The sequence below is a fragment of the Salmo salar genome, chromosome 05 (genome assembly GCF_965601325.2).
Source record: "Salmo salar chromosome 05, fSalSal1, whole genome shotgun sequence".
In the NCBI taxonomy this organism is placed as follows: Eukaryota; Metazoa; Chordata; class Actinopteri; order Salmoniformes; family Salmonidae; genus Salmo; species Salmo salar.
In genome coordinates, this window is record NC_138295.1 from 95,736,085 (window position 1) to 95,751,332 (window position 15,248).

Genomic DNA, 15,248 nt, shown 5'->3' on the forward strand with positions numbered 1-15,248 from the left:
GTTATATACAGTAGAGAGGCTATATACAGTAGAGAGGCTATATACAGTAGAGAGGTTATATACAGTAGAGAGGCTATACACAGTAGAGAGGATATATACAGTAGAGGTTATATACAGTAGAGAGGCTATACACAGTAGAGAGGCTATATACAGTAGAGAGGTTATATACAGTAGAGAGGTTATATACAGTAGAGAGGTTATATACAGTAGAGAGGTTATATACAGTAGAGAGGCTATATACAGTAGAGAGGCTATATACAGTAGAGAGGTTATATACAGTAGAGAGGCTATATACAGTAGAGAAGCTATATACAGTAGAGAGGTTATATACAGTAGAGAGGCTATATACAGTAGAGAGGCTATATACAGTAGAGAGGTTATATACAGTAGAGAGGCTATATACAGTAGAGGTTATATACAGTAGAGAGGCTATACACAGTAGAGAGGATATATACAGTAGAGGTTATATACAGTAGAGAGGCTATATACAGTAGAGAGGCTATACACAGTAGAGAGGATATATACAGTAGAGAGGCTATACACAGTAGAGAGGTTATATACAGTAGAGAGGCTATACACAGTAGAGAGGCTATATACAGTAGAGATGCTATATACAGTAGAGAGGTTATATACAGTAGAGAGGCTATATACAGTAGAGAGGATATATACAGTAGAGAGGATATATACAGTAGAGAGGCTATATACAGTAGAGAGGCTATATACAGTAGCGAGGCTATATACAGTAGAGAGGCTATAAACAGTAGAGAGGCTGCATACAGTAGAGGCTATATACAGTAGAGAGGCTATATACAGTAGAGAGGCTATATACAGTAGAGAGGCTATATACAGTAGCGAGGCTACACGCAGTAGAGAGGCTATATAGAGTAGAGAGGATATATACAGTAGAGAGGATATATACAGTAGAGAGGCTATATACAGTAGAGGCTATATACAGTAGCGAGGCTATATACAGTAGAGAGGTTATATACAGTAGAGAGGCTATATACAGTAGAGAGGCTATATACAGTAGAGAGGCTATACGCAGTAGAGAGGCTATACACAGTAGAGGCTATATACAGTAGAGAGGATATATACAGTAGAGAGGATATATACAGTAGAGAGGATATATACAGTAGAGAGGCTGCATACATTAGAGAGGCTATACGCAGTAGAGAGGCTATACACAGTAGAGGCTATATACAGTAGAGAGGCTGCATACATTAGAGAGGCTACACGCAGTAGAGAGGCTATATACAGTAGAGAGGCTGCATACATTAGAGAGGCTATACGCAGTAGAGAGGCTATGGACAGTAGAGAGGCTATATAGAGTAGAGAGGCTATAAACAGTATATATTAGCTGGTTGAATCAGGTTAGTTACAACTGGGCGTTGGATTGAAAACCATACAGGAGAGTAGCTCTCCAGAAACGGGGTTGGGAAAGCCCTGGTTTAAATGATATACGTACTATTTAAACGGCTAATGTTTAGCTCTTTGTGTTTCTTAGATCCAGGATTGGCAGAGTGTCTACCAGTCGACTCATATCCCCATCCCCAAGTTCCCCTCGGTCGATGAGTCGGCCACCTTCATAGGACGACTCTGTAGAGAGATCCTCCGCATCACAGACCCCAAGTAGGTATCTCTCTCCATGTCATCTTGGTGGCATCAGTCTGTTAGCTTATAGGTACACTGCCTTCTCATTCAAGGGTATTTATTTGTACTATTTTCTACATTGTAGAATATATATATATATATATAATTTTTTTTTAAACGATGAAATTACACATATGGAGTCATGTAGTAACCAAACAAGTTAATAGCCACCCTTTGCCTTGATGACAGCTTTGCACACTCTTGGCATTCTCTCAACCAGCTTCACCTGGAATGCTTTTCCAACAGTCATCAAGGCTAAAGGGTGGCTATTTGAAGATTAGTTATGGAAGGTAGCGTTGGTGTTCTTTTAACACGTCTGTTTTGGGTTTACTCTCTTCTCAGTGCTTTGAAAATATGTCTTAATAATGCTACGGTTGACCTGTTACCTGTGTTCCCAGAGTGACGTGTTACATGGACCAGTTGAACACCTGGTACGACCTGAAGACCCACCAGGAAGTGACCAACAACCGTCTGTTCTCTGAGATACAGGACACCTTGGGGACCTTCGGCCTCAACGGGCTCGACAGGCTACTCTGCTTCATGATCGTCAAGGAACTGCAGGTCACATGATATTATGAAACCCAGCCTGCCAGCCTATGAATACAACTCTCCTATCTATTAGGATGCTATGGAACCTTACTACCTCAGTCCTAACAACTATTTAACCTTTTTATTTAACCAGCTTGTACCCATTTTTTTTGTACTTCAAACAATCATGATATTGAGGTCAATATGAGTTTGCTGTTATGTTTTAATACAGATACTGTCATTCGTAGCTTCACTTTTCTGTAGAGACAACGCCAGTCATTATCATTCAACAAGCACATATTGCAGTGTGAGTCGGCTGACCTGTTTTTAAATCTTGAATACATTTAGAGTCATTCAAGTGTTTCCGGGTTTGTTATTGCTTCCCCTCAAGGTTCCGTAACATGACAGGTTTTTTGTTCCGTTAGAACTTCCTGTCGGTGTTTCAGAAGACCATCCTGAGAGACAAGGCTATGGTGGATGTCTTTAAAGCCATGCTGAGCGCTGTCAATCCCGTCAAAGGTATTGTGGGTAGGTATCAACAGCTCAGGAAGGATTCTTACCAGGGTTGTGTACAACTTTTTGCAGTGGAAACCAAAAAAAATTGTCATTTTCTTCCATTTGGTGCCAAGTGAACAGGACCCAGAGATTATGACCAGGGAACATTATCCTCCCAGTGAACAGGAGATTATGACCAGGGAACATTATCCTCCCACTGAACAGGAGATTATGACCAGGGAACATTATCCTCCCACTGAACAGGAGATTATGACCAGGGAACATTATCCTCCCACTGAACAGGACCCAGAGATTATGACCAGGGAACATTATCCTCCCAGTGAACAGGAGATTATGACCAGGGAACATTATCCTCCCACTGAACAGGAGATTATGACCAGGGAACATTATCCTCCCACTGAACAGGAGATTATGACCAGGGAACATTATCCTCCCAGTGAACAGGAGATTATGACCAGGGAACATTATCCTCCCACTGAACAGGAGATTCTGAACAGGGAACATTATCCTCCCACTGAACAGGACCCAGAGATTATGACCAGGGAACATTATCCTCCCACTGAACAGGACCCAGAGATTATGACCAGGGAACATTATCCTCCCACTGAACAGGGGATTATGACCAGGGAACATTATCCTCCCACTGAACAGGACCCAGAGATTATGACCAGGGAACATTATCCTCCCAGTGAACAGGAGATTATGACCAGGGAACATTATCCTCCCACTGAACAGGAGATTATGACCAGGGAACATTATCCTCCCAGTGAACAGGAGATTATGACCAGGGAACATTAGGCTCCCACTGAACAGGAGATTATGACCAGGGAACATTATCCTCCCACTGAACAGGACCCAGAGATTATGACCAGGGAACATTATCCTCCCAGTGAACAGGAGATTATGACCAGGGAACATTATCCTCCCACTGAACAGGAGATTATGACCAGGGAACATTATCCTCCCAGTGAACAGGAGATTATGACCAGGGAACATTATCCTCCCAGTGAACAGGAGATTATGACCAGGGAACATTATCCTCCCAGTGAACAGGAGATTATGACCAGGGAACATTATCCTCCCAGTGAACAGGAGATTATGACCAGGGAACATTATCCTCCCAGTGAACAGGAGATTATGACCAGGGAACATTATCCTCCCAGTGAACAGGAGATTATGACCAGGGAACATTATCCTCTGGTTATGACTGTCCAGGCCGTCATCACTCACTGTTGCATTTCTTTGTCTTCTTTCTGTCAGCAAATGCCAGTAAAGTCTACGCCAACGCTGTCGCCAAAACGCAGAAGATCTGGGGTCCGTACTTGGAATCCATCATGAAGGTACTGTGTTTCGTTGACCTGTTTTAGCAATACCAACTTAATGTTATGAACTACACAACCTCTTCGTTCAGTGATCGTTCTCTAGATTACTATAATCTAAGATGGGTGACGGTGCAGAACCTGCTGTAGGGTTAACACACTGGCCACAATAACATGTACAGTTGAAGTCGGAAGTTTACATACACTTAGGTTGGAGTCATTAAAACTTGTTTTTCAACCACTCCACAAATTTCTTGTTAGTAAACTATAGTTTTGGCAAGTCGGTTAGGACATCTACTTTGTGCATGACACAAGTAATTTTTCCAACAATTGTTTACAGACAGATGATTTCACTTATAATTCACTGTAACACAATGTGGGTCAGAAGTTTACATACACTAAGTTGACTGTGCCTTTAAACAGCTTGGAAAATTCCAGAAAAATATGTCATGGCTTTAGAAGCTTCTGATAGGCTAATTGACATCATTTGAGTCAATTGGAGGTGTACCTTTTTTATTTTTTATTTTACCGTTATTTTACCAGGTAAGTTGACTGAGAACATGTTCTCATTTACAGCAGCGACCTGGGGAATAGTTACAGGGGAGAGGAGGGGGATGAATGAGCCAATTGTATGCTGGGGATGATTAGGTGGGCGTGACGGTATGAAGGCCAGATTGGGAATTTAGCCAGGACACCAGGGGTTAACACCCCTACTCTTACAATAAGTGTCATGGGATCTTTAATGACCTCAGAGAGTCAGGACACTCTATCTATATCCACAGTAAAACGAGTCCTATATCAACATAACCTGAAAGGCCGCTCAGCAAGGAAGAAGCCACTGCTCCAAAACCGCCATAAAAAAGCCAGACTACGGTTTGCATCTGCACATGGGGACAGAGATTGTACTTTTTGGAGAAATGTCTCTGGTCTGATGAAACAAAAATAGAACTGTTTGGCCATAATGACCATCGTTATGTTTGGAGGAAAAGGGGGGAGGCTTGCAAGCCGAAGAACACCATCCCAACCGTGAAGCACGGGGGTGGCAGCATCATGTTGTGGGGGTGCTTTGCTGCAGGAGGGACTGGTGCACTTCACAAAATAGATGGCATCATGAGATCATGAGGAAGGAGAATTATGTGGCTATATTGAAGCAAAATCTCAAGACTTCAGTCAGGAAGTTAAAGCTTGGTCGCAAATGGGTCTTCCAAATGGACAATGACCCCAAGCATACTTACAAAGTTGTGGCAAAATGGCTTAAGGACAACAAAGTCAAGGTATTTGAGTGGCCATCACAAAGCCCTGACCTCAATCCCATAGAACATTTGTGGGCAGAACTGAAAAAGTGTTTGCGAGCAAGGAGGCCTACAAACCTGACTCAGTTACACCAGCTCTGTCAGGAAGAACTTTTTGTGGGACGCTTGTGGAAGGCTACCCGAAACGTTTGACCCCAGTTAAACAATTTAAAGGCAATGCTACCAAATACTAATTGATTGTATGTAAACTTCTAACCCACTGGGAATGTGATGAAAGAAATAAAAGCTGAAATAAGTCATTCTCTCTACTATTATTCTGACATTTCACATTCTTAAAATAAAGTGGTGATCCTAACTGACCTAAGACAGGGAATTTTTACTAGGATTAAATGTCAGGGACTGTGTGAAACTGAGTTTAAATGTATTTGGCTAAGGTGTATGTAAACTTCCCACTTCAACTGTACCTCCAAGGTTTATTACAAGTTGAGCTGTCTTCTACACACTCACAGTCTAAACGCTGAATTGCGGTATACAGACAAAAAGGGAGATCAAAGTGACTTGAAGAAGAAGAAGGAAAAAACAATTCTAATCTTCTAGAAGTCTCTGGAGGTCTCAAGTCTTGACGTAGAGACGCGTGTGTATATACCCTTCCCCACCGGGGAGAGCGGGGTTCAATCCCTGTATGGAAGTGACACGGGGTTGTTTTCCCTCAGGTTGGTCAGATGCAGATCCTGAGGCAACAGATCGCCAACGAGCTGAACTACTCCTGCAAGTTTGACTCCAAACACCTGGCCGCTGCGCTGGAGAACCTCAACAAGTCAGTGCCCATCTGAGATGATGCGTTAGAGAGACATGACATTTTGTTATAAGTCTTTTGTTATAAGACGTTATGAAGGCTCGTACATGTTTTAATTATTAATAAAAGATGGTATACCTTGCAGGCTTTAAAAGTAAAGGGTTTTACTGTTCATTTGAAACGGGGAAGAGTGATTGTTGCTTGTCATGAAAGGGATGGCCGTTGTCATGGAGTTTCTTATCACTAGACATGGAAAAGTCAGAACATATTTAATTTTAACATGCATGTTTCTACTAATTGGTCTTTTGACCAATCGGATCAGCTCTTTTACAACTAATTGGTATTTTGACCAATCGGATCAGCTCTTTTACCACTAATTGATCTTTTGACCAATCGGATCAGCTCTTTTACCAATAATTGATCTTTTGACCAATCAGATCAGCTCTTTTACCACTAATTGATCATATGACCAATCAGATCAACTCTTTTACCACTAATTGGTCTTTTGACCAATCAGATCAGCTCTTTTACCACTAATTGATCTTTTGACCAATCAGATCAGCTCTTTTACCACTAATTGGTCTTTTGACCAATCGGATCAGCTCTTTTACCAGTAATCGGGCAAAAGTTCAGAATTTGTCTGCGTGTGTAAACTCGGCCTAAAAGTGTGAACCCGGTAAAGTAATGTTGCTATAATAGTTTTTATCTGTCATTTAAAGGCTGTGTTGAATAGTCAGGTGTCTGCTGTTTCTACCGTAGGTCTCTACTGGCTGATATAGAAGCCCACTACCAGGACCCCAGCCTTCCATACCCCAAGGAGGACAACAACCTGCTGTATGAGATCACAGCCTCTCTGGAGGCAGCAGGCATTCACAACCCACTCAACAAGGTCTGGCTTCTAATTATTATTACTATTATTACTGCTACTATTATTACTGCTACTATTATTAATACTACTACTATTATTATTTCTACTACTGCTACTGCTGCTACTATTATTAATACTACTACTATTACTACTGCTATTACTACTGCTACTACTACTGTTAATACTGCTACTACTATTATTAATACTGCTACTACTACTATTAATACTACTACTACTACTACTGTTAATACTACTACTACTAATTCTACTACTACTACTAATACTACTACTACTACTGTTAATACTACTACTACTACTGTTAATACTACTACTACTACTACTGTTAATACTACTACTACTACTACTACTGTTAATACTACTACTACTACTACTGTTAATACTACTACTACTACTACTACTACTGTCAATACTGCTACTACTACTACTGTCAATACTGCTACTACTACTATTAATACTGCTGCTACTACTGTTAATACTACTGCTACTACTACTATTAATACTACTACTACTACTGTTAATACTACTACCACTACTATTAATACTATATGTTGTAGATCTACATTACAACCCAGCACCTCCCTTACATCAGCTGTTCTATATGTTGTAGATCTACATTACAACCCAGCACCTCCCTTACTTCACCTGTTCTATATGTTGTAGATCTACATTACAACCAAGCGCCTGCCTTACTTTCCTATCGTCAACTTCCTCTTCATCATCGCTCAGCTGCCTAAACTGCAGTACAGCAAAAACCAAGGTGAGTTTCAGTCAACATTATTGATACTGACAGGGGAAATCAAGGTGAGTTTGAATCAACTTTATTGATACCGTAATTTCCGGACTATTAAGCGCACCTGAATATAAGCCGCACCCACTGAATTTTTTGAAAATTATTATTTTGAACATAAATAAGCCGCACATGTCTATAAGCCGCAGGTGCCTACCGGTACATTGAAACAAATGAACTTTACACAGGCTTTAACGAAACACGGCTTGTAACAAAAAATACAAAATTAGCAGTAAGCTTTAGTTGTCTTTTTGCACTGAGTCAATTCCTCACGATGCTGTTTCAAACGTCTTATCATCGACTCATTAAGACCAAGCTCCCGTGCAGCAGCTCTATTTCCTTTTCCAACAGCCAGATCAATCGCCTTCAACTTGAAAGCGGCATCATATGCATTTCTCCGTGTCTTTGCCATGATGAGGGTGACAAAATGACTACCGTAATCACAATGATGGGAAGTTTGAGAGCGCTCGATTTAATCTAAACAAAGTTGTTTGACCTTAACCCGTTCGGCAATTTCATTGGTCTAATGAAAGCTTCATGCCGCCAAAAAACTGAGCACGTCACAGAATGTGTTTTTTTTGGAGAGAAAAAAAATTGAAAGCGGGAAAAATCCATATATTAGCCGCGTCATTGTTCAAAGCATGGGAAAAAAAGTTGCGGCTTATAGTCCGGAAATTACGGTACTCACGGGAAATCAAGGTGAGTTTCAAGCAACTTTATTGATACTCACAGGGGAAATTCAATTTTTCACCATCATATGACATATACACTGAGTATACAAAACATTAAGGACACCTGCTCTTTCCATGTGAAAGGTATGATCCCTTATTGATGTCACTTGTTAAATTCACTTCAATCAGTGTAGATGAAGGGGAGGAGACGAGTTAAAGAAGGATTTTTAAGCCTTGAAACAATTGAGACATGGATTGTGTATGTCTGCCATTCAGAGGGTGAACGGGCAAGACAAAAGATTTAAGAACCTTTGAAGATGGTATGGTAGTAGGTACCAGGTAGAGGGCTGGGTTCCCCTGGGTCCTGATGGTAGTAGGTACCAGGTAGAGGGCTGGGTTCCTCTGGGTCCTGATGGTAGTAGGTACCAGGTAGAGGGCTGGGTTCCCCTGGGTCCTGATGGTAGTAGGTACCAGGTAGAGGGCTGGGTTCCCCTGGGTCCTGATGGTAGTAGGTACCAGGTAGAGGGCTGGGTTCCCCTGGGTCCTGATGGTAGTAGGTACCAGGTAGAGGGCTGGGTTCCCCTGGGTCCTGATGGTAGTAGGTACCAGGTAGAGGGCTGGGTTCCCCTGGGTCCTGATGGTAGTAGGTACCAGGTAGAGGGCTGGGTTCCCCTGGGTCCTGATGGTAGTAGGTACCAGGTAGAGGGCTGGGTTCCCCTGGGTCCTGATGGTAGTAGGTACCAGGTAGAGGGCTGGGTTCCTCTGGGTCCTGATGGTAGTAGGTACCAGGTAGAGGGCTGGGTTCCCCTGGGTCCTGATGGTAGTAGGTACCAGGTAGAGGGCTGGGTTCCCCTGGGTCCTGATGGTAGTAGGTACCAGGTAGAGGGCTGGGTTCCCCTGGGTCCTGATGGTAGTAGGTACCAGGTAGAGGGCTGGGTTCCCCTGGGTCCTGATGGTAGTAGGTACCAGGTAGAGGGCTGGGTTCCCCTGGGTCCTGATGGTAGTAGGTACCAGGTAGAGGGCTGGGTTCCCCTGGGTCCTGATGGTAGTAGGTACCAGGTAGAGGGCTGGGTTCCCCTGGGTCCTGATGGTAGTAGGTACCAGGTAGAGGGCTGGGTTCCCCTGGGTCCTGATGGTAGTAGGTACCAGGTAGAGGGCTGGGTTCCCCTGGGTCCTGATTGTATGGTAGTAGGTACCAGGTAGAGGGCTGGGTTCCCCTGGGTCCTGATGGTAGTAGGTACCAGGTAGAGGGCTGGGTTCCCCTGGGTCCTGATGGTAGTTGGTACCAGGTAGAGGGCTGGGTTCCCTGGGTCCTGATGGTATGGTAGTAGGTACCAGGTAGAGGGCTGGGTTCCCCTGGGTCCTGATGGTAGTAGGTACCAGGTAGAGGGCTGGGTTCCCCTGGGTCCTGATGGTAGTAGGTACCAGGTAGAGGGCTGGGTTCCCCTGGGTCCTGATGGTAGTAGGTACCAGGTAGAGGGCTGGGTTCCCTGGGTCCTGATGGTAGTAGGTACCAGGTAGAGGGCTGGGTTCCCTGGGTCCTGATGGTATGGTAGTAGGTACCAGGTAGAGGGCTGGGTTCCCCTGGGTCCTGATGGTAGTAGGTACCAGGTAGAGGGCTGGGTTCCCCTGGGTCCTGATGGTAGTAGGTACCAGGTAGAGGGCTGGGTTCCCCTGGGTCCTGATGGTAGTAGGTACCAGGTAGAGGGCTGGGTTCCCCTGGGTCCTGATGGTAGTAGGTACCAGGTAGAGGGCTGGGTTCCCCTGGGTCCTGATGGTAGTAGGTACCAGGTAGAGGGCTGGGTTCCCCTGGGTCCTGATGGTAGTAGGTACCAGGTAGAGGGCTGGGTTCCCCTGGGTCCTGATGGTATGGTGGTAGGGTAGTAGGGATGAAGAAGTCAGTCCTGCGCAGACCTCTAGTGCCAGGAACACCGGTTTGTCAAGAACTGCAACGCTACTGGGTGCCTGTGTAAAGGCGACCAATGAGTGCCTGTGTAAAGGCGACCAATGAGACACATCCTCTCCAGAACAACCAGGGGGAACGGTTACCATGGTGATGTGTTTTCATTCATCTTCCTGTCTGAATTGTCCATGTAGGACCACATTGGGGATAAGTGTTGCGTAATGCTTTCATATGTTCTGCTCTCTTGATTTGATTTTATCCGTCAGTAAAAAAATATATAAATAAGTAATCCCCCAAAAAATGTAATTAACAAAAAAAAGTAATATCTGGTCCTGACCCCATGTTGAGTGTGTCCACCATGTGATTGGCTGGTCCTGACCCCATGTTGAGTGTGTCCACCATGTGATTGGCTGGTCCTGACCCCATGTTGAGTGTGTCCACCATGTGATTGGCTGGTCCTGACCCCATGTTGAGTGTGTCCACCATGTGATTGGCTGGTCCTGACCCCATGTTGAGTGCGTCCACCATGTGATTGGCTGGTCCTGACCCCATGTTGAGTGCGTCCACCATGTGATTGGCTGGTCCTGACCCCATGTTGAGTGCGTCCACCATGTGATTGGCTGGTCCTGACCCCATGTGGAATGTGTCCACCATGTGATTGGCTGGTCCTGACCCCATGTTGAGTGCGTCCACCATGTGATTGGCTGGTCCTGACCCCATGTTGAGTGCGTCCACCATGTGATTGGCTGGTCCTGACCCCATGTTGAGTGCGTCCACCATGTGATTGGCTGGTCCTGACCCCATGTTGAATGTGTCCACCATGTGATTGGTTGGTCCTGACCCCATGTTGAATGTGTCCACCATGTGATTGGCTGGTCCTGACCCCATGTTTAGTGTGTCCACCATATGATTGGCTGGTCCTGACCCCATGTTGAGTGCGTCCACCATGTGATTGGCTGGTCCTGACCCCATGTCGAATGCGTCCACCATGTGATTGGCTGGTCCTGACCCCATGTTGAATGTGTCCACCATGTGATTGGCTGGTCCTGACCCCATGTTGAGTGTGTCCACCATGTGAATGGCTGGTCCTGACCCCATGTTGAATGTGTCCACCATGTGATTGGCTGGTCCTGACCCCATGTTGAGTGCGTCCACCATGTGATTGGCTGGTCCTGACCCCATGTTGAGTGTGTCCACCATGTGAATGGCTGGTCCTGACCCCATGTTGAATGTGTCCACCATGTGATTGGCTGGTCCTGACCCCATGTTGAGTGCGTCCACCATGTGATTGGCTGGTCCTGACCCCATGTTGAGTGCGTCCACCATGTGATTGGCTGGTCCTGACCCCATGTTGAGTGCGTCCACCATGTGATTGGCTGGTCCTGACCCCATGTTGAGTGCGTCCACCATGTGATTGGCTGGTCCTGACCCATGTTGAGTGCGTCCACCACGTGATTGGCTGTTCTCCTATTTGTCCAGGGATGACGTGCAGGAAAGCCACCGACCCGGTCGACTGGTCTCCTCTGGTTCTGGGCCTGCTCACTCTGCTCAAGCAGTTCCACTCCAGATACACAGAGCAGTTCCTGGCTCTCATTGGGCAATTCATACGCTCTGTCATGGAACAGTGCACCAGGTACATGTCCATCCCTCCATCCATCCATCCATCCGTCCATCCCTCCATCCATCCATCCATCCATCCCTCCATCCCTCCATCCATCCATCCATCCATCCATCCATCCCTCCATCCATCCATCCATCCATCCATCCCTTCATCCATCCCTTCATCCATCCCTCCATCATCCATCCATCCATCCACTCATCCACCCTCCCCTCCATCCATCCACTCATCCATCCCTCCATCCATCCATCCATCCATCCATCCATCCATCCACTCCATCCCTCCATCCATCCATCCACTCATCCATCCCTCCCTCCCTCCCTCCCTCCCTCCCTCCCTCCCTCCCTCCCTCCCTCCCTCCCTCCCTCCATCCCTCCCTCTATCCCTCTATCCCTCCCTCCATCCCTCCCTCCATCCATCCCTCCCTCCACCATCCATCCCTCCCCTCCATCCATCCATCCCTCCATCCCTCCCTCCATCCATCCCTCCATCCATCCCTCCCTCCCTCCCTCCCTCCATCCCTCCATCCATCCCTCCCTCCCTCCATCCCTCCATCCCTCTATCCCTCCCTCCCCTCCCTCCCTCCCTCCATCCATCCTTTGATTGATTGATTGATTGATTGATTTTTTTATTTGCCAGTTTAAAAACCTCACATATACACATTAATTTTAAGAACGTGACAGTGATATCACAGTAAAGTCAGATGTATTTATATATAATACATTTAGTGCTAGTGTTGTAATGTTGCCCAAGGCTGCTATTTCAAACAGCTCTTTCTTGCAAAAAAACCCCCCAAATGTTATCTCCATAGATCTAATCTGTATAAATACAATTTGAAATGTAAAATTAAGTACATTTGTGGATCACTGTGCTATTATATGTGGATTATATTCTGCTTCAAATTCAATGAAATTGAGATTTTGGGTAAATCATTATTTTACAGTCAGAAGATCCCGGACATGCCGTCTGATGTGGTGGGAGCTCTGATGTTTCTGGAGGATTACGTACGCTACACCAAACTGCCTCGCAAGGTAGCATTAGGATTGGATTATGATTGGATTAGGATTGGATTAGGATTGGATTAGGATTAGATTGGAGGGATTGGATTAGATGGTTGGATTAGGATTGGATTAGGGATTGGATTAGATTAGGATTAGATTAGGATTGGATTAGATTAGGATTGGATTAGGATTGGATTAGGATTAGATTAGGATCAGGATTAGCAACAACACCCATGGGGGAAAGAAAATACTATAGATATTTATCTGGAATATTACATTTTACATACATATAATAATCGTGTTGTTTTTCTGTTTTTTAAAGGTGGCCGAGGCCCATGTGCCAAGTTTCATCTTCGACGAGTTCAGGACAGTCCTGTGAAGATCTGGATAAAGGACCTCGAGTTCAGGATGGTCCTGTGAAGATCTGGATAAAGGACTCGAGTTCAGGACAGTCCTGTGAAGATCTGGATAAAGGCCTCGAGTTCAGGACAGTCCTGTGAAGATCTGGATAAAGGACTCGAGTTCAGGATGGTCCTGTGAAGATCTGGATAAAGGACTCGAGTTCAGGATGGTCCTGTGAAGATCTGGATAAAGGACTCGAGTTCAGGACAGTCCTGTGAAGATCTGGATAAAGGACTCGAGTTCAGGACAGTCCTGTGAAGATCTGGATAAAGACCTCGAGTTCAGGACGGTCCTGTGAAGATCTGGATAAAGGCCTCTTCCTTTAACTTTCTGTTGATTCATTCATTTTGACTTTAATTAAAGCTCTTCCTTACGTAATGACCTTTAATGTGCTAATTCTTTAGTAACACTGTAAATAGCTTAATGGTTTTTAATAACATCATTTGTTGCCAACCTTGGTATAATGTCACTGTGGTAATATGTCATAAATTAAATACAAAAGAGGCTTTGAATAAATCTAATGATATATCATTTTCTTGATTTTTAATTTCTTTTTTATTTCATATAACAGAACTTTTTAAAAACATTTTAAAATCCAAGCAATTTACAGTAGTTTGGGTGTCTTTTATTTTGAAGGAATGTCTGGCTGGACTTCCTCCTTCCTCAATGAGACTGGATTCATTGGTCCAGATCCTGCCGGACGACATGAGCAGGTGTTGCATTGACCAATGGTTGCGTGCCACGTCATAGACTGAGCCGCCGGGCACAAGATGACTATATCAGATGATGTGGTTAGCTGATATGTTAACTACCTATCCAGGTATCAGATGATGTGGTTAGCTGATATGTTAACTACCTATCCAGGTATCAGATGATGTGGTTAGCTGATATGTTAACTACCTATCCAGGTATCAGATGATATGTTAACTACCTTTCCAGGTATCAGATGATGTGGTTAGCTGCTACGTTAACTACCTATCCAGGTATCAGATGATGTGGTTAACTACCTATCTAGGTATCAGATGATGTGGTTAGCTGATATGTTAACTACCTATCCAGGTATCAGCTGATGTGGTTAGCTGATATGTTAACTACCTATCCAGGTATCAGATGATATGGTTAACTACCTATCCAGGTATCAGATGATGTGGGTTAGCTGCTACGTTAACTACCTATCCAGGTATCAGATGATGTGGTTAGCTGATATGTTAACTACCTATCCAGGTATCAGATGATGTGGTTAGCTGATATGTTAACTACCTATCCAGGTACTGATATGTTAACTACCTATCCAGGTATCAGATGATGTGGTTAGCTGATATGTTAACTACCTATCCAGGTATCAGATGATGTGGTTAGCTGATATGTTAACTACCTATCCAGGTATCAGATAATGTGGTTAGCTGATATGTTAACTACCTATCCAGGTATCAGATGATGTGGTTAGCTGATATGTTAACTACCTATCCAGGTATCAGATGATGTGGTTAGCTGATAGGTTAACTACCTATCCAGGCGTTGTAAGATCTGGCGTGCGTCTGCAACGTCTAAGCAGAGGAACACGACCAATGGTTGCGTGCCACATCATAAACTGTGCCGCCGGGCACCACATTGCTACATCATATAATGTGGATCCTAATAGATTCCTAATCATACTATAGCTGGTGTGATACTCTGTATAATCTGTCTGACTGAACAGCGACTGTCTGACTGAACAGCGACTGTCTGACTGAACAGCGACTGCTTCAGGTATAATAGCTTCCTCCCCTTAATATGTACTGACAGCAGAGATAGTTTAGAATGACCTGCCAGCCAGAGCTGTGTTTCTCTGCACCTGCACACACTGATCTCTCTCTCTGCCTCTCTCACGCTCCCGTCCTCTCTCTGCCTCTCTCATGCTCCCATCCTCTCTCAT

At 44.6% G+C, this 15,248-nt stretch overlaps 1 protein-coding gene across 3 annotated transcripts in view; it reads left to right on the forward strand.

Annotated features, from left to right (window-relative positions):
- LOC106593536 (WASH complex subunit 5) overlaps nt 1-13,864 on the forward strand; it is a 49,673-nt gene extending 35,809 nt beyond the window's left edge. For all 3 annotated transcript variants that reach the window (XM_082976010.1, XM_082976009.1, XM_082976011.1), the window contains exons 20-29: nt 1,505-1,629; nt 2,049-2,211; nt 2,604-2,706; nt 3,955-4,034; nt 5,980-6,083; nt 6,822-6,951; nt 7,612-7,708; nt 11,792-11,945; nt 12,874-12,961; nt 13,254-13,864. In XM_082976010.1, coding sequence (XP_082832136.1) covers nt 1,505-1,629; nt 2,049-2,211; nt 2,604-2,706; nt 3,955-4,034; nt 5,980-6,083; nt 6,822-6,951; nt 7,612-7,708; nt 11,792-11,945; nt 12,874-12,961; nt 13,254-13,310 — 1,101 coding nt within the window. In that variant the 3' untranslated portion in view covers nt 13,311-13,864. The remainder of the gene's footprint in view (nt 1-1,504; nt 1,630-2,048; nt 2,212-2,603; nt 2,707-3,954; nt 4,035-5,979; nt 6,084-6,821; nt 6,952-7,611; nt 7,709-11,791; nt 11,946-12,873; nt 12,962-13,253) is intronic.
- Nucleotides 13,865-15,248: the final 1,384 nt, after the last annotated feature.